Genomic DNA, 20,601 nt, shown 5'->3' with positions numbered 1-20,601 from the left:
CTGACAGAGAAGGAGACAGTGGCAGAGGGAAAGAGACGAAAAAGTAATAAAATTAATACTGGAAGGCTGTAGATAGTAGTTGTGGTACAGAAAGAGCAAAGGAGACAATGGCAGTTTGGAAGAAAGAGAGGGACGCAGTAACAGTGGAACATAGTTGACAGTGACAGAATAGTGCTAGGAAAAGAGTGAAGGAGGCAGTATCAGAGAGAGAGGAATAAAGAGAAGAAGAAACTGGAAGTAGTTGAGAATCACTCGTTATGAGAGACAGAGTCTATGACAATGACAACGGGGACGAGAGAAGTAGTCACAGCGAGAAGAGACAGCAGTAGTGGGAATGAATGAGCAAGAGGGGAGACAGTTTCTGTGGCCCTTGCAGTCTACACAGGTGGACCGAACATTACCAACGCTTGCTGTACGTCTCACTGTGTACAAGCACACTTGCAGCAAGAACCAATACAAGAAAGCACCAACAGATTATCGATCAATAGCAAAATAGCCTGAACTAGAACCATGTTGATATTTATTGTGGAGCGACGCTACGCGCAGGCTGGAAACGACAGTACCGTCGGCAGATGGCTGTAGGACGTAGAAATAACGAGAAACTAACAACTACGATGACTACATACAGACTTGAGCGCCTTCATAAACCACGGCCATGGAGCGACAGCAGGTCTCTTTTAAGACGAGCCCACTACTGTGTGTGTCGATGCCGACTGGCAGTCTTTCCTAGTATAGAGCGTGTAACACAAATATACCGAGAAGCTGTAGAGGATGTCTAGAGGAATAAAGTGAGGATAGGAAAATGCGTACCAATAGGCCATTCCTTCAGCAGCGAACATCAGCTGTACGAAAATACAGAATCGGCAAAGGAGTCAGCCGTGCAGCTCCTGTTTGCTGCCGGAGGGGTTGCCTAGCGGCAGGCGTTCCTTCCTGTAACTTCGACGTACTGTAGCGTCATTGGACGTTTTCAGACATGAGCTCTCTACAGACTGTCTACGAGTTCTGTAAGTTTATCATTTTATTGCCTTTTTATTTTATTTTTTTAAGTGTGACACATTCCTCTACGATGTAGTATTAGTACTAACTCTGCCCTGAAACTAGAGTTGCGCTCCATAAAAACTACGATTTAGTTGTTTTAGTACACTACATAAATGACGTAGTAAATGATAGAATTACCAGTAGTGTTGGCAGGCAAAGAAACATAAATGAATGTGGAACAGTGAAACTGGGAGCCGATGACTTCTTTGCATTTTTGTTTGGCTGTTTGTTTTGCACAAAATTAGAACTGCACATCACTTAACGTTAGTTCATTGCGTATTTTATATCCTTAAAAAACTTAAATTGTATTTTACAAGTAATAAAAATGAGTTGATTGCGTAACTTCTGCGGTTTTAAGTAATCAAAGCGCAGTTTACATGCAAAAACGTAAGCATCTACATATAATTATTACTGTTATTTTGTACCCAACAGAACGTTCTTCGTCGTAATGAAACTGATACTATTGATAAATGCAAAAGTTGCTTCTAAGTAACAGACCCATGTTTTATATAAGTTCGACGAAGTATTGAAGCAATGTTTGATATATTTTTGTTTTGTGTTTTACTTTTTTTAGTTTTACGTTCTTGTTGAGGAAATAGCGCTTTCTAGCACTATATAGTAAATCTGTATTGTTTTATTTATTTTTACTACAACAGCCCTCTCTTTCACGTCACAAATCAACAATTTTAGAATAAAACCTGAATTAAACATTGACAATTCCAGTTTTCCTATAAATATTGTCTATTCTTAAACAACAGACAGAAATGTAACATGTAAAACAAAATACTCAGTAGGTTACCCAGCCCTTTACCGTATAAACTATGTGATCAAAAGTATCCGGATACCTGACTGAAAATGACTTAAAAGTTCGTGGCTCCCTCCATCTGTAATACTGGAATTCAATATGGCGTTGGCCCACCCTTAGTCTTGATGACAGCTTCCACTCTTGCAGGCATACGTCCAGTCAGGTGCTGGAAGGTTTCTGGGTAATGGCAGCCCATTCTTCACGGAGTGCTGCACTGAGGAGAGGTATCGATGTCAGTCGGTAAGGCCTGGCACGAAGTCGGCGTTCCAAAACATCCCAAAGGTGTTCTATAGGATTCAGGTCAGGACTCTGTGCAGGTCACTTCATTACAGGGATTTTATTGTTGTGCAACCACTCCGCCACAGGGCCGTGAACAGGTGCTCGATCGTGTTGAAAGATGCAATCGCCATCCCTGAATTGCTGTTCAACAGTGGGAAGCAAGAATGTGCTTAAAACATCAGTGTAGGCCTGTGCTGTGATAGTGCCATGCAAAACAACAGGTGGTGCAAGCCCACTCCAAGAAAAACACGACCATACTATAACACCACCGCCTCCGAATTGTACTGTTGGCACTACACACGCGGCAGATGACGTTCGCCGGGAATTCGCCATAACCACACCCTGCCATCGGATCGCTACATTGTGTACCGTGATTCGTTACTGCACACAACGTTTTATCCACTGTTCAATCGTCCAATGTTTACGCTCCTTACACCAAGCAAGGCATCGTTTGGCATTTACATCGTTTGGCATTTACGGGCGTGATATGTGGCTTATGAGCAGCCGCTCGACCATAAAATCCAAATTTTCTCACCTCCATCCTAACTGACGTAGTACCTACAGTGGATCCTGTTGCAGTTTGGAATTCCTGTGTGATGGTCTGGATAGATGTCTGCCTATTACAGATTACGACCCTCTTCAACTGTCGGCGGTCTCTGTCAGTCAACAGGCGAGGTCGACCCGTATGCTTTTGTGCTGTACGTGTCACTTCAAGTTTCCACTTTAGTATAACATCGGAAACAGTGGACCTCCGCGGAGCGCCCCATTCTGCTCCCTCACAATGTCTAATGACTACCGTGGTCGCTGATATGGAGTACCTGACAGCAGGTGGCAGCACAATGCACGTAACATGAAAAAGTATATTTTTGGGGGTGTCCGGGAACTTTTGATCATAGAGTGTATATCAAGGTTCATTTTCTAGACAGTTCACCGCTCCTGGCTTTTCCTAGTAGCTCTGGTCGGTTAAGGTCATACCTGCGTTACCTGTACATTGGGTGTGTTACATACGTATCAGGCATTACCTCATAATGATCACAAGCGTGTCTTACTTGATTCCCCTAAAAGCTACCTTGTCTACGTTTACTCATGAGCGTCTACAGTAGTTTTGGTTCAAATGAGTCTGAGCACTACGGGACTTAACTTCTGAGGTCATCAGTCCCCTAGAACTTAGAACTACTTAAACCTAACTAACCTAAGGACATTACACACATCCATGCCCGAGTCAGGATTCGAACCTGCGACTGCAGCGGTCTCGCGGTTCCAGACTGTAGCGCCCAGAACCGCTCGGCCACTCCGGCCGACTACAGTAGTTTTCAACCCTACCTGAAACCGGTATCTGTTGAAATATGGACCATTTTACTTCTCACGAGTGATGTTTAGTATTTGTTGGTGTATTTGAGACAGTATTTACAAGACATTCTGTAGTAAATTACAACAATATGTCTGTGTGGGCAGATGCAGATCCACGAAGCAATCGTGAACGTAAGGCATTAGCATCACTTCAGTATCAGTGTACGGGCAGGAACTGCCGATGTTACACTCATTAGTCAATCCATTTCACGGAACAGATTAAAACGTGCTGTGTGTGAACTGCTCTATTTAAGAGTTTTGTAAGAATACTGCTCTTATTCTGCCTTAATTTTGTTTGCATCCGTTTTTCGTACTTTCTCGCATTTAATGGAGAACTCTATGTTAGCACTTTTTGACAGTACTACTATTCAACTCCATTACTTATTATCACGGAATAGGTATGTAATTCCTCTTTGAATGGTGTTGCTTCTTGCCACGCATTTCACAGTGGCTTGCAGAGTATGGATGTAGATGCAGATGAGTCTGCTTTGTAAAACTGGCGACTAGTGCATTCTTCCTTCTAAATGATAAAAATGCGACAGGAGTGAGGGAAATGTTATCACACGTTATTAGCAGATGCTTCAAACACTACATTTTAGTAGAAATCAATGAAAATTTCAGCAGCCTCCATTAAATGCGTGAATATGGAAAACGGATGGGAACAAAAATACCGCAGAATACGAGCAGTATACTTATAGTGCATTTAAATGGAGTTCACACACGGATTCGTAGGCAATAACAAATAGACATGAGCCACAGGATACTATGCGATTGAACCAGTTTCTTTTTCGTATGAAAAGCAAAATATTTACATTGCAATTCAAAGAGTGCAGTACACAGAAGAAGGTAGTAATCAGGAACATAATTTCCACTTGATGATAGCCAAACGGTCGAAATTGCAATGTTAGGCTTTTTAGGTAACTGTGCTTTAGCCCGGTATTACACTATCGAATTTATTTGTCAGAGATTTGATCAAAGATGTGATGAAATATTCCGTCAAATATATTTGACAAAGATCTTTGACGTTGCGCTAGAAGTGGTATTACACTGTCATCATATTTTTCGTCAAAGTTCAAGATGGCTGACAACAACTACTTTTTATTAACCGCAGCAGTTGCATGCACCACAATTGCACTGTGTGCATATGCGGAAGAGAAGCGGGGGAAAAAAGGAAACACACCTGGGTGAAGCCGTGGGTTCTACGACGACACGATAAAAGCATTCAACAAAACTTGTTACGTGAGCTTATAGTGGAGGACGTCAAGTCGTACATCAATTACTTAAGAATGGATGAGCATGTGCTCAATGAAGTGTATCCTCATATCACAGAGAACAATGTTCACTTAAGAACTGCTACATCTGCAGAAGACAGGCTCACTGTAACACTCTGATTCCTTGCTACAGGAGAGGCTTAGGTTAGGTTAGGTGAGGTCTCCAATCTTCGTAATTTATTTTTGTATTCAGCGTGCCTCACGTTGTAAAGCGCCTCATCAGCTTCATACATCTCTATTAATTTTGTAGTTGTCGGCACACACCAATTGTATTTACCGGCAATGGTTATAAAAACACTACAGACGACAGAACACTGCAGAGAGGCTAGCGCTCCATGTGGTAACATGTCACATTGCAGTGAACAGAAGACAAGCGGTTTCTTTGATCAAATATACAGCGAGGCCCTAGATTTGATCAAATATTGGACGACATTTGACAAAGTCCCTATTACACTATCAAATAGATTTTAGACAAAGATATTGGACAAAGAAATTTGATAGTGTAATACCGGCCTACGAGCAGCAGTACGACTGCGCGTGCGCCGAGTTCGGATCAGCGTTCGGCAGTATTCGGTGCCGCTCGGTCGCCCTCGGGTGATTACACGGCCGACCGGTGGTAACGAGGAAGCGTCCCGCGTCCGCAATTATCCGTGCTGCAGGCAGCGGCGCCTCCAGACAGCCGTCTTCGTGTCTGGTCGCCGGCTGCCCGCGCGCCCCGCTTCGCTCGTCCGTCGGAGGCGCCAAACGGGACTCGCGGGCAATCATGCAAATGGCGAGCGCCGCGGGGACGATTAAAAAACGCGCGTCCGAAAACAAGACGCCGGCCGAGTGAAAAAAAAAAAGAAAACGAGGGAGAGAGAGAGAGATACATACAGGTCTTGCCGTGACGGCTGGAGCCGTATCACAAATTTTCGCACTCTCGCAAGAGCTGGCCGTCTTTTTTTTCTTCAGTGTGTACATATACCGTCCCGTATCGAGCTACTAAAAGCAAACGCTGTAAGCGACAGTCGATACAACATGCTTTACTTTTATGGCGCACTTAGTATTTCTTAATTACTTTTAACTTCTTGTTTTTTTTTTTAATTTTTGCACTCCCTTTAGTTACAAGGAATGGATATGGCAGCCGGTGAAGCCTACCTTGCGCGTTCCTTTGCGTTTGCAGTGCTGCTTTACGTGGGACGGCTGTGCCACTTACCTGAAACACAAAAAAAAATATTAAGAACATGTACTAGGAGGCACCACGTATCTCAGCGTCATGCAAAACTGATAAATATGATACGGAGTCGAGAGGCTGCTTGCATCCAAGCAGCAGGTACAAAAGAAATCCCACGTCGCAACCCGCCATGAGCTGCACATTTAACGCAGGATGTACTAGCGATCTGAAAAAAATCTCGGTCTGGTATGAACGACGCGCGACGGAGTTTAATGTTCGTGACGTGGAAGAAGTTCAGAACACTGACTGTTATATAATTTTTTTTATTCTCTTGTAAGATCGTAATTATCCACGTTATATACTAGCGATTTAGCAGATAATATTAAGTGAGCAAACTCATTCTTTTTGCGGATGACATGCTTCATGGCACTAAAGAAATATTTCGTAAGTGAATGATCGCAGAGAGCCCCATTTACAAAAAAATGGCTCTGAGCACTAAGGGACTTAACTTCTGAGGTTATTAGTCCCCTAGAACTTAGAACTAGTTAAACCTAACTAACCTAAGGACATCATACACATCCATGCCCGAGGCAGGATTCGAACCTGCGACCGTAGCGGTCGCGCGGTTCCAAACTGTAGCGCCTAGAACCGCTAGGCCACCCCGGTCGGCCCCATTTACATTCAGTTAATATACAGTCCCGTTGTTCCACGGCGTCCATAATGCGTAAGCTTAACGAGCACCTCTCAATGCGCTTTTACTGCACTTCGTGCAATGTAGCAACGTATACTAGTAACGTACCACACATGGAATCGATACGATACGATACTGCAGTGCCTCTGTTGTTAGCAAGAACGATGCAACGTCCCTTCGGACAAGCATCCGTTCAAAATGGTTCAAATGGCTCTGAGCACTATGGGACTCAACTTCTGAGGTCATTAGTCCCCTAGAACTTAGAACTAGTTAAACCTAACTAACCTAAGGACATCATACACATCCATGCCCGAGGCAGGATTCGAACCTGCGACCGTAGCGGTCTCGCGGTTCGAGACTGCAGCGCCTAGAACCGCACGGCCACTTCGGTCGGCCAAGCATCCGTGTACGAAGGAATATTACCTTGTTTTTCTTAATGACACAGGCACTGCAGTATTGTATTTACCCACCGATACCAGGCAGCGACTTCCATTTAAAATGTCGTGCCCTGTACGGGAATTACATAACGTGTGTACGAGTACATGTCGTGCGCAGGAATGATGACGTATGGAAGATTTAGTCTGGCCAAGTATCGGGCACGGATATCCGAAGCGACTAGAGAGACCTCTCGCGAAAAGCGTTTAATCTGGGTTCGAGTCCTGGCCCGACACAAATTTTCATTGTCCTCATTCCCCGATGGTTGTTGTATTCGGAACAGCAAATACATTTCATGTACAGATGCTACCAGTCATTCATGGATGTACCTGCTGGTGTATGGAGACATGGCATAGACTTCGTTGTAGGAAAGCACTATTGCAGCCTATACTATTCAAATGTGTAGGATTCCTACGAGGTAGGACTATGGATCATATTCAAAGACGGGCTGCGCGAATGCCTACAGGAACGTTTGTCTCGCAGCGTTATAGAACTTCAGCTCCTAGACTCCATAGAGAAAATAATACCTCGAAAATAGCTACTTAGAGGATCCCCGTTTCAAGTTTTCGACAAGAGAGTCCTGAATACTCTTCGGCTCCGTAAGTAGGTACTACTATTGCACAGAACGGGAGATGTTTGTGCAACAGCACTCGCGGAGACGTACAAGCAATCGATCTTATCGTGTTGAACTTGTAAATGGAAAAGAAGTGTACCTTAACAACTTGTTTTATGGAAAGTGCTCCTAACAATGCACATTGCTAGGGTATGTATGTAGCTGTAATGTCACAACGGTGAAATGTGGCTGCTGGCATTTATGCTGACGACAGAGCAAAATTACTTCAGGCCGCAGCTAAATTGTGTCAGCCGCAGACTGCGTTGCGAAAAGTGTGTACTCGTTGATGCAGAATGATGGCGCTCTTGGCACTGTTCATTAATGGTGGTGTAGGTGGGAAGTAAAGTTAGTGTTCAAAATCACGTAAACCTCGAAATCACTACAGACGGAATGCTAATTCAGATGGCAAGGATGTTACAGCTAATAAGCCTGAACATGCTGAACTTGGTATACCACCATTCAAATAAAATGACTTTCAGAGATTGCAGATAACCTGTGTTATTATGAAAGGAAAGGGAGTTGAACTGCTCTTTTTCTGATAGCACCTCCTGAGCCGTGCCGGAAGCAGACTGCAAAATTACGTCCCGATTTTGCAGGCAGTCTAAATGTAAGAGCGGACACATACGCCATGTATTGCCCCAAATGTCAGCGTTCGACCACAGTGTGGATTACATAATTAGGTACAGATGGTTTAATGTGATCAGTATATAACTCAGTTGTTTAGACGACATAATCCTTATTGCACAACCGCTTTCAACTTGAAACCGATCGTCACCATGTTATGCACAAATCTGGAGACTGAACGCTACAGCCTGCTCTTAATAAGAGGCGAAAAATCCAAATAACGTAATACGTATTAAAGTAGCAATAATAATCCGATTAATACTGTGTAAGATGCAATGAGTTCTAAAACGCATGAAAAGCGGATTTACAATCCTAAGGTTAGTAAATATTTTACATACTATCATCGATGGCTTGTTACTTCAACTCTTTGGGCGCTGAGATGGTCGAAGCTGATCCACATGACTGATAAATCTGTATTTCAGAATGGGAATCAAACGCTGGTCTCTACCTTTTCACGACCAGCAAGGAACCTTTTGAAGTATGTAGCAAGGGATGCTCGGATTGCTCCGCTACCCGCGAAGGGCACACAACCGGTTTCGATTCCCAGCTCCGCTCCGAATTTTAACCTCAGGACACAGGCTCCCACGTCTTGTACTAGTTTCAATAAAAGTCTCAATTGTATATAATATCTCGTCACCCTGATGTGGCATTGGCAAAACTGTCTGAAATGTTGGAATATTTCACGCCTAGTCACACGCCAAAAAGATTTTTACTCAAAATACGAGTATCTTAATGTAATGGGTGGATTAATGAGAGGGTAATGCGCAGAAACTTCCACAAGGGTGTGGTAATTTCAGGTGTATCGAAGACCGCGGGATCCACAGAGCTATCCACATTACGTTAGTATTATAAATTACTGACGATGTTAACTACAACTGCAGTGCAGCTTGACCGTGGTGAAGAAAATTCTAACCACGTCTACGTAACAACCTCAATAATAAATTGCAAGTGGACATATCGCTGTAAATAGGAGTCAGAATGAATACAGTGACGGGAGCGAAGACATAGGGTACTAAAGTATGTCGCGAATATTACGCTTAATGTAGCTTCATTGAGAATAATTCGCAGACCTCAGACTTGTTCGACTTTTAAACGCATGGGTATGGTATCGATCACACTGGAATGTCTTTTACAGCTCTGAAATATCACCCTTTTTTAAACAAATAGATGTTTCGTTCGAGTACTAGAGATCTATATAATTTATAGGAACCCTTTAATAGTTGTCAAAAAAGTGCAATGGTAGACAAAGATACTTCATTCAGTTACCGTAGATTTCTCTATTTGACAGTGCGACAAACCTTCAATAACCTGTAATGCTGCTTAAGAACAAAATTATAGTTTTTGTTGTGAGAGATAAAAGGCTGCGAAATGTGACACATTCTACAGGCTGGTACACAACTACTGTAGAAGCCGAAATAGAAAAAATGGCGCGGTAAACAACAGGAAAATTCATAACAGAGATTCCCTTTCTCTCCACTGTGTTGTGTCCGTTGGAGAAGCTGTCAAAAGCTGCCATGAATGAGTGTGTACACACGTGACACTGCTTTCTCAGTACACGGTACGGCCTGTGTGCAGAAAGCTGCAGCTTCTGCTAGCATAAACTGTGCTTCTCTTCCACCACAATCTCTTGACGCTATCCCTCTCAAACTACTCCTCAAGATGCACCCACGGTAAATTGTTGGTTTCATCATTAAGAATAGTGTTTGCTATGGCTCTTTCCAATTAGGACGATCGAACGTCTGAATACATCTACATGGATACTCTGCAAATCACATTTAAGTGCCTGGCAGAGGGTTCATCGAACCACCTTCACAGTTCTCTATTATTCCAATCTCGTACAGCGCGCGCAAAGAACGAACACCTACTTCTTTCCGTACCAGCTCTGATATCCCTTATTTTATCGTGGTGATCGTTTGTCCCTATGTAGGTCGGTGTCAACAAAATATTTTCGCATTCGGAGGAGAAAGTTGGTGATTGGGATTTCCTGAGAAGACTCCGTCGCTACGAGAAACGCCTTCCTTTTTATGATGTCCAGCCCAAATCCTGTATCATTTCGGTGACACACTCTCCCATATTTCGCGATAATACAAAACGTGCTGCCCTTCTTTGAACTTTTTCGACGTACTGCGTCAGTCCTATCTGGTAAGGATTCCATACCGCGAAACAGTATTCTAAAAGATGACGGACAATCGTAGTGTAGGCAGTTCCTTAGTAGATCTGATAATTTTCTAAGTGTCCTGCCAATAAAACGCAGACTTTGGTTAGCCTTCCCTAACAACATTTTCTGTGTGTTCCTTCCAATTTAAGTTGTTCCTAACTGTAATTCCTAGGTATTTAGTTGAATTTACGGCCTTTATATTTGACTGATTTATCGTGTAACCGAAGTTTAACGGATTCCTTTTAGCACTAATGTGGATGACCTCACACTTTTCGTTATTTAGGGTCAACGGCCAACTTTCGCACCATTCAGAATAATTCTCGATACAAATGTATGTCTGATTCTTACGCATATTATTGTAAGCCTAGGCAGCTTCTCTTGTTTCTGTCTGCGGGATTTTGAATCGAAGCAATAAAATTTTCACAGCTTCCTCTCCCACCTTCTCCTCTTCCTCCAAGACACACACACACACACACACACACACACACACACACACACACACACACAGAAGCAACACACGTCCATGCAGTGTTATCGAGTCTGCTAAAAGAAACCAGAAGTACACTCTCAACGAAATCTCAGCATGGCGCTGATGCAAGATGAACGTACAAAAAAATTGTACCCTCGGATTGCTTGCCGCCCGTCTCTTCAGGATGCGGGATAGGTGCCTCAGCGGGAGGCCTCAGGGTATTAAAGAGCCTCTTCGGCTGTCCACACATAGCCTGAGTATTATGCGGCTTACGCGTTATTGCTTTGTACGTACCGTACGTCCGACGTTAACGCGCAATACGCCAACTACAACGAAACGCCTGTGTCCTCGCAGAGAATTCTTTCTGTGAAAGAGCAACTGAATACAACCGTTGACGTTCAACATCTGCTGTACAATGAAGTGTTAAACTTTGCTGGTTTTTTTTTTTATGGGACTTAACATCTGAGGTCATCAGTCCCCTAGAACTTAGAACTACTTAAACCTAACTAACCTAAGGACATCACACACATCCAAGCCTGAGGCAGGATTCGAACGTGCGACCGTAGCGGTCGTTTGGCTCCAGACTGTAGCGCCTAGAACCGCACGGCCACTCCGGCCGGCAAACTTTGCTGTTGTTTGGTATTCTTAGGCAAGTATGAGAAACTCTTAATACTACTGGAATATGTTGCACTGTAAGGGTAGCATCCAACGTAGTGTTGCAGGAGTATTACTGTTCGTGACTACCTGGGTGATAACTTTTGTGGGTCTACCACTCACTGGAAAGAGTGGGGTCGAATTAGGGAATATGCCTACAGTCATGTATTCATAGAGACCAACTGGACTGAACTGAAGAAAACTTGAAAACGTATTTTCTGTCAAGCAATTCTCTGCAGAGCTTGCTGCACATCGGCGCAGGTTTGCATACAGTCGTTAGCGTTCCAATCCCTATGTCACCACCAGCTTGAACTCACATCTACTTGATTTTTGTCTGGACTAACGGTCATCATTGTCCAAGAAATAAATTAAAAATAGATCCATTACACTGATTCTGGCCAAGGTTTTCGAAAGATTTCCCTTATTGTAAGACAAATCCTGGAACTAGTAAACCTTTCCCATTTTTTACCAAATTGTAATCACATCGGCCCCACTACCATCCCCATTGGTATTTGACTGAAAAGCACCGCGAGTCAGCACTTGGTCGCATCTCAAAGAGCGCGCCCTACTTCTTGGAAGAAAGAAACAAGTTTGTGTCAACCCTCTTGCAAGAGTATTTTAGACACTGCCTTGATATGTCTTTGGCTGTAAACCGTATTTCATGATCCAAGACACTTGCCATCTCCAAAGACGATGTTGCTGTGCTCATGCTAAGCCACGCTGATAGCAAGCCACGTTCTGTTTTATCTGCTTTGGCACAAGGAGTTTCAGGTGCGTACCACGTGGACATATGCTTGTTCTTGATGGGATGGGTACTAATATATGTTATCCAGCACTGACGCATTGAATCAACAACTGGGCTTTTGCGCTGAGGTCTTTCTATACTGATGCTACAACTGGGGGTACATTGTTAACCTCAGTGCCCAAATCGTCGTAGTCTTTGGCACATCCTTGACTCCGTGATATGTAAAAAGTCTGATGATTGCGAGACTTTAGACGAATGGTACATGTGCCTGGTTCCGATGATACTGCGGCGATCAAAGGCACTGGCAGGTAGTGCCGTACCCACCTTGTGCTCGTCTGTCACGCAGACGATAGGTACAACATTGAATTATAGCGTGGTCGTGAGTCATACAGAACTGTTTCCTTCACCGAGAGACCGAGTCAGTTATCTCCTGATATCCACTGGAAGTGAGCCAGGTCAGGGGAACGATAAAAAATATTGCTTACTAGGAACAGTGTACTGCAATACCGAATGAAGCACAACATGGACTGAGAGTCAAACAGTAGGATTGTTATGAGAAATAAACCCACACAACAGGCAACACAGTACAGTTGTGATTGTTAATATAACAACGATACCGGCGTCCACCGCTGAGTTCTGTAGTGCACGCAAGTACTATGTCAATCAAAATGTGAGTAAGTGGTTCGAGTCTTGCAATCAACATTATTTTGGTGTAGAAAGTATGATGTCATACAGTTTCTGATCACTAGCCTATGCGCCGATGTCCGCGCTCGGATCTTAGCTCTCTCCGCATTCTCTAACAGAACGATCTCATCTGACACCATTAGTGGTGATCCTTCCGCCGAATGTGAAAATAAAATGCAGCGGCCACCGCCCCTTCTCGAACTATCCATAAGATATAGCACCAGGCTGCGCCCTCTTCCTACATGTAACACTTAAAGTGTGACAAGCTACTACTATTAAACAGTTACACGTAAGACATGACACGGTTAGCAACAGGACGAAGCGATTCTAATTCGACTCTTGTTATAATCAGTTTTCGATAAGGCAGTGTTCGTGTACCACCCATCCTATGCTTGTACTGTTCCTTTGCCAAGGTCGCGATCGAATACACGGAACATTCTATTCAAAACCGAGTTTATACTGCGTGTGGAGTAGCTTTGCTGTTGTCGGGGCTTTAAACACAAAATATCCTCGAAAGGTAGGTGGCTGTAGAATCGAGTACAATGTGTCAGTGAGATACAGGAGATACTGCTATCAAACCGCGTGTTTTACCAAGAAACTGTAAAATTTTGCGGCAACAGCAAAGAATAGGCTAGTACATTATTTCCACTTCACCGCCGAGTTGCACAGGAAAGGTAGGTACCCTTTCTCGCTAACAGACAGTTCCCATTGCGCAACTCCAACGAAGCTGCGCGACAGAGCTCGTCTTAGATAATCCTATCGATAATCTAGAGTAGCGCCAGCCACAGTTTTGACTCATGCTTGTCAGCTCATCTTACATAACGTGTAACGAAAATACACCACAGATAGCGGGTTATCCAGTTTGGGGAATCGGACTGCTAGCCAGAAAAATCATGCAGTATGGTGGACTGCTTACGTCATGTAATGTCTTTCCTGCATCGTTTTTATGGCATGGAAAAGGCTGAGGATCCTGCGTAGCTATTTATCAACACTAAGAGAAGATTTCGACAAGTCAAAAACAAGATAGGCCTCTTATGAAAGTTTGAACGTCACGCGGAAGATGATATTCATGAAGGGCAACATACATTTACAAGAGTCGTGTGCGAGTTGTCACTTTTGGGTGACACCCTCTTCGCCAAGAATCGTCACAGGAGACTATTATTGCCATTGTTTGCACCTCGCTGCTGACTTTATCGTTCTAATTACATAATCCATTTGGACAACTGAGGTAATAGAATCCTCTTATTACAGAAATATATGAGGAACTACTGGTCTCATTGTTAGTCGTGTAACCACTACAATCAGACTGCCTTCCTTGTTTAATGATAGAAGTTTGCTTTGTTGTAATTAGAATCAGCACTCACAGAGTCTAATCTAGCGATTCATGAGGAGTAAGCTACTGCTGACTGCGTAATTTATTATTAATTACCTGGTCACTGGAAGGACCAGCAGAAAAGGGGGGGGGGGTGAATGTGTCAGATTATTGCTACAGCATTATTGGCGATGTTTATTGAAGGAAGCAAGTATAGATTACGAGACTGGCAAAAGACATGAAAAAGTGAAACCTTTGTTCCTTCAGTTCTGTTGAATTTATCATCGTTTGGTTTTCGTGAAACAAAATTACGTTTACCTGTAAAGTGATTTGGTAATTCACCAATCTCACAATAACCTCATTTTGTTAGAGATGGAAAGTTTTATAACAATGTAAAGAAAGTGCCACAGAACCCAACATTCTAGAGAATAAGGTAATCATCATAACACAAATAAGATGCTTTTCGTACAGATTAAAAGTACTCACTGATAATGACACAAACGTGCTGCAACGTGTTTGGGCATTAAAAAGATTCGTACTTGGGACAACACGCGAGCCTGAACTTCCATAATATCTAGTGATATATACAAATGTTTTTGACAATGATACAACGGTTCATGTACAATATTTTCGAAAAAAGGAAAACGTTCTGCTGAGTGTAACCATACTAGCAGGCGAACGATTAAATTCGACATTGCTTCAATCTATCATGGTGTAATTTCGAGTTAGTTCTTTATTTAGCAGTACAACCTAGTTTAAATTGTCTACTCTGTATCAAGTGCACAGTACATGGGATACATCGTCGGCGCTAAAAAGTATAAAACCGAACTAACGCCATATACTTAGTTAGACACAGTACGGTAGTGAATGTGGGTTCCACAAACCAAAAATTGTGAGGAGTAATTACAGCTCACAGTTTCCTATCACGAAGCTTAATTTTCGTACACAACACTAAAAATAAACACAGATTAAATGTTGTGGCTAGAGAATTTGTGAATAACAACTCACTCCTTATGCATTTTAAGTCTAGTAATAGAAGGGGTACGGCCGGCCGAAGTGGCCGTGCGGTTAAAGGCGCTGCAGTCTGGAACCGAAAGACCGCTACGGTCGCAGGTTCGAATCCTGCCTCGGGCATCCATGTTTGTGATGTCCTTAAGTTAGTTAGGTTTAACTAGTTCTAAGTTCTAGGGGACTAATGACCTCAGCAGTTGAGTCCCATAGTGCTCAGAGCCATTTGAACCATTTGAATAGAAGGGGGTACACGTTAGAATAGTTCCACAGGCCATATATATGACAAAATGAACATGCAGCAGGAGAAGCCGCTAATGAGGAGATAAATACTTCGATTATATGCAGTGATTATAGGTTCGACATCACATGTCTACGTCGACATCCACAATTCTCAGCCCATCAATTAGGGTGCGTGTGATGGAGGGACCTACATCCCCTCTTCACGCTTTATTTAGGGGCACTGTCGTTTACACTACTTTCAACCAAGTAGATCACACCAGACATTGCAAGTTTTACCACATCTATGGTCAACGGAACGATAACGAATCAATGTGTTTGTTCCAAAATTCGAATCTTTCGAAGAGATAGATACCCCTGCAATGCAGCCGAGTAAGGAGTTAGTCCTAGGGACAGAAAATAAATAAGAAATTTTCTTACCTTCATCTCTCGTCAGACAAGTTAACTCCGGCAAAGAATTTGTGCATACTATGCCTAGGCACTGACTACCATTCACATTCCTCAAAGACCTTATGCAACCATAAATCGTAAGACGAGATGGATAGCGCAGCACATCCAAGGATACTTGCGTCAGCGGTGCGCGTGAACTTTAGACTTGTGAGCATAGGATGTGTGTTCTCTTCTAGGAGCAGCGTAGCATCATTGTCGACTGTATTACAGATACGCATCGCAATGCAGTGTACGGACTTCCGCGACTGTGTACATTACGGTCTCGTAACAGAGGCTGAACACTGCCAGGAAGCTTTGCAGTGTGCTAACAATTAATTTCCGCTGCACTTCTTTTGTCTGCACGGCGCCGGCAGCCAGTGGAAACGAGCAAGCGCGTATCTCCGGGAATCCCTTCCTGGTCTCTACAATAGTTACACGATACATTCGTTAGTTTCTACCAGCTGTATCGCAAGAGGTGAAATAGTGGTTCGTCAGGCAAAAAGCGCCATAGCAAGCACTGTCAGTAACTGAAATCCTGAAAGTGCACGTTAATAAGTATTGCGACAGGCATCGTCCTATTTTTAACTTATCAGGACAGTCGTCTAGAATACGAGTAAAAGATGTTATTGACATGTATCAGAGCGTACGAATTGCCTCTAAAATTCTTGTGTACATCAGTTCCACGACAAAAACAGTCGTACTGGTGGAACACGCCAGACAGGGAAGCTTTGTATAACTGAGTGGGCGAACGCATGCATCGTCTGCACGGGACGCGGCGACCGTTAACAGTTAACGTGAAGACAAACCGCTGCTGGTGGCGCATTATTTCCTTTTTTTATTACTTATACGCCCTGCCAATGGATTGCAGTAAACACGGCACATCCAGCTTAAACCACTTAGCGTCTGACAATGGCGATGAGCATTAAACATGTTGCCATTAGCGCGATTAATATCTGATGATGCTCTTGTTAACAAAGTGAAATTAGTAATACAAAAGAGCAAATAACACGCGAACTTTGGCGTTTTACCATTACAGTAATTTTTTTATAACTGGATCCGGCAATGGCAGTGAGACGATACCACTCCCTGGACGATACGGTAAACGACATTTTGTGTAATGAAATCAATTTTAGACTTCAGGAAAAAGAGAATGTAAGATCATGTAGTGATCACTAAGAATGCTGACAGAGACGGAGAGAGTTGGTGCAGTATTAGGAAAGAATGAGGATCCTAATCCTTAGAGCGTTACCCTACTATCGGTTTCTCATAATTTTCGAGATACACTTCAGGCGAATTTCAGAATGCTTTGATAACATCAAGACCTTTTATTTCTCTTTTTCCCTTTCGGGCAAGCTCGTCATCTGACTCTAGTACTGCCGACGTCGACGAGAAGCTATGTTCTTAACGGCCCATTCTTTACTCTGGAGTACTACCACAGAACAGTCAATAACTCTTATATTCAATTACACATCATTTCATATGGGTTACAGGAAAATCGGAACAGTAACTTACCATATCAAGAATTAGGCGACGAAGTTGCCTGTACAGTAACAGAAGATAAACAACAGACTGAGGCGGTAGGTAAGGGAATCCCTGCGCATAGACCTAAGAGAGTCATGACTTATGGTAGCCTCATAACTTGCACGAAAATAGTGTTAAAGAAATCGTCGTCTGAAACACTGTAGTAGTACGTTGGTCTGTTGTTACACAGCTTACTCCGATGCACGAAACAATCACAAGGTGGCATTCTGGTTTTAGCTCGCCCACCAGCTTCCTTAACCCTCCCCCCCCCCCCCTCAGTCTCTCTACCTCTCTCTAAAACAAACAAACACACACACAGCCGGCCGCTGTGGTCGAGCGGTTCTATGCGCTTCAGTCCGGAACCACGCGGCTGCTACGGTCGCAGGTTCGAATCCTGCCTCGGGCATGGATGTGTGGTGCCAGGTTAGTTAGGTTTAATTAGTTCTAAGTCTAGGGGACTCAAATGTTAAGTCCCATAGTGCTTGGAGCCATGTGAACCATGTGAACACGCACGCACACACATACACACACACACACACACACACAAACACACACACCAAAAAGTCTAGATAAATGAGAACACACAGTACGGACGACAGGTAAGATATGAGATGAGATGAGATGGGCAGAAAAATAAAGCTTTATGCATGGCAACCGTAATGGAGTCTAAACCCACGTCAGAGTGTTAATCATCCTGCCATCTCAATCTATTATTCACACACGCACTATAAACGCACGGCGGTCTCTGGAGAAGGCGAAATAAAAACACAAACAAACACCTTGAATAAAGAGATATAGGTGGAATTTTGAATGGAAAGTAGAATTCCAGACTATCACTCACTGATAAATCTGGAGTACCGGTACAAAACATTGTGCAGGTGTCAGTCCTAATTGATTTCACGAAAACGCGGGGCTTCTGTGTTGAACGTATCCTTGCCCCTGCGCATTTGGCATTCCCGCCAGACAAGCCGTTCACCGTTAAGGTCTCCCTTTCGATACCCGACAAGCCTAGTCGAATACGTGAGAAATAATCAATAACGGATGCACATGCACACAACGCGATCATGGGCGAGCGTAGTTAATTCTTGTTCCATATTCAGATAGTTGTTTTGCAGTTGAGTATATGACTAACAACGGCACTTCACAGTTAACGACAGAATGTGGTGAGAGAGAGGTTCCGTACCGAGGACGCTGATGCTGAGCCCGGAGGCGGGCCGCCGCAGGGACGACGTGTTGCTCATGTCTCGGCGCACATATCCCGCCGCACACGCGCACCGCGCTCACGTACTCCACAAACACACACCACACACGAGATCACGCTCGTCCGCGCGTCGCCGCAGCACTGAGAGCGGCCGCGTCACTGCCTCCCTACCTGTCATACCGGCTCCGCCCACCTGCCGCCTGGGGTGCGCTCTCGCGGCACCGACCGCAACTAGCGCACGCGGGACCGAACAGGTAGCCGACGCAGCGGTGGCAGCTCAGCTAGCCGCCGGCTAAACTAAACACTCGCACCGCCATCTCCACGACTGCCGTCCCGTGTCGACCTCCGCCCGGAGCCCCCGAGGTTTACAAGCGCCGCTGGACCAAACGAACGACGAGGGAGAGCAATTTAAGTTTCAGTTTCTTGTGCAATAAGCTTTCCCAGCACTGATACACAGTCTAGCCGTGTTACTATACCCGAGTGAAATACCCATGCAAAGAGTGGTTGGGTGGGCTGGAGGTGACACATTGATCTTTTTGCAACCAAAGCACTGGAAGAGATGATTGAAGGTAAAATCTTCTGGCAGACTTCTCCAGTACTCGATGTTTCGGCCACTCCGATGGGGTCTTCTTCAAGGGTCTTAAGAGTCTTATGATGGCCCTTCTAACAATACCACCACCTCAAAAGTAGGTTAGAAATCAGATTAATAATGTTGCTCACGGAGCATATGTTCGCTTTATCGGGCAACAACAAAGTTATTGAGTGTGGATGGTATCGTCAGAATGGAAATAATGAAGTCACTGTAAAAAAATCATTAATTTTGGCACTTGTCTTGAATGGATTCCCACGTAGGTTTCGTCGAAGTTGTTACGGCTCATCTTGTTGATTCTAGCGTGATTCCACTTTGACTGCTAGAAGGTCTAGATCTGTATTTTAACAATATTTGAAGACCTAACAAATGCGTTTTTCAGGAAATTCTTAATAATGTTCAAATGTTCAGATCTGTGTGAAATCTTATGGGATTTAACTGCTAAAGTCATCAGTCCCTAAGCTTACACACTACTTAACCTAAATTGTCCTAAGGACAAACACACACACCCATACCCGAGGGAGGACTCGAACCTCCGCCGGGTCTTAATAATCAAACAATCCCAGATCAGAACAGTGGTATGGTAGAAATAATTTTTGACTTGGTGTTCACGATCCACATTTTTATTAAACTTCTTGTAAATTCACATATACTCCTTATTAACTGTCATATCATCAAGAAAACAGTTTTGTATCAATCTTCATATATTTAATTTCCACTTTTACAAAGCGAAATAACAACTTAACTTCTGCAAAGTGAAACAAAGACTGCCCTGTGCGCATTCGCTCCAAAACGGTTACAAGTAAGTAAAAGATTATGACAGTCTCACAGAAATGAATACACACAAGAACCATATCACTGTAATATATCGATACATCGGAGTACCTATACATCAATAAAACCAAATGTGAATATTGTCACAAAAATATGTCTGTTACTTCGCAGAAAAGTAGTACGACATTGCTGGTATCGAGAACTGAGGTTGGAGAGCCGTAATGGTCACGTAAATAAAGAACCATTACACCCTGAATGGCTGAACACCGGGGAACATCATAATACTCCTGAAGAAAATCCCAAGAGGCGTCCAAACGTCTGGTGCATTTTGAAGAGGAATATTAACTGCTACCACTACAGACTTACCAATATCATAATGACACACTGATAAGTCAAGGCACTATGACCAACACACACCGCAAAATGAAGTGCTCGTTGCGTTACGGGCACGTACTTGGGAAGGAAAATCTGTAAGCGAAGCAGAGACGAATGGGGAATCGTTGTTTGCTACTGTTCTGAGCATATACGGTGAAACCGCGAGTAGCCGACGAGGTGTTG

At 43.6% G+C, this 20,601-nt stretch overlaps 1 protein-coding gene across 3 annotated transcripts in view; it reads right to left on the bottom strand.

Moving 5' to 3' along the window:
- LOC124612342 (protein TANC2) overlaps window positions 1-20,601 on the bottom strand; it is a 549,855-nt gene that overhangs the window by 222,241 nt on the left and 307,013 nt on the right. Inside the window, exon 1 of one of the 3 annotated variants that reach the window (XM_047140495.1) lies at window positions 18,663-18,787. The exons of the other annotated variants lie outside the window; for them this stretch is intronic. Coding sequence (XP_046996451.1) covers window positions 18,663-18,720 — 58 coding nt within the window. The 5' untranslated portion in view covers window positions 18,721-18,787. Of the gene's footprint in view, window positions 1-18,662; window positions 18,788-20,601 lie in introns of those variants that run through there. 3 annotated transcript variants of the gene reach the window in all.

The sequence above is a fragment of the Schistocerca americana genome, chromosome 4, assembly GCF_021461395.2.
Source record: "Schistocerca americana isolate TAMUIC-IGC-003095 chromosome 4, iqSchAmer2.1, whole genome shotgun sequence".
Lineage (NCBI taxonomy): Eukaryota > Metazoa > Arthropoda > Insecta > Orthoptera > Acrididae > Schistocerca > Schistocerca americana.
Note: the sequence above shows the minus strand (reverse complement) of the source record. Positions and strands in the feature narration are given on the sequence as shown.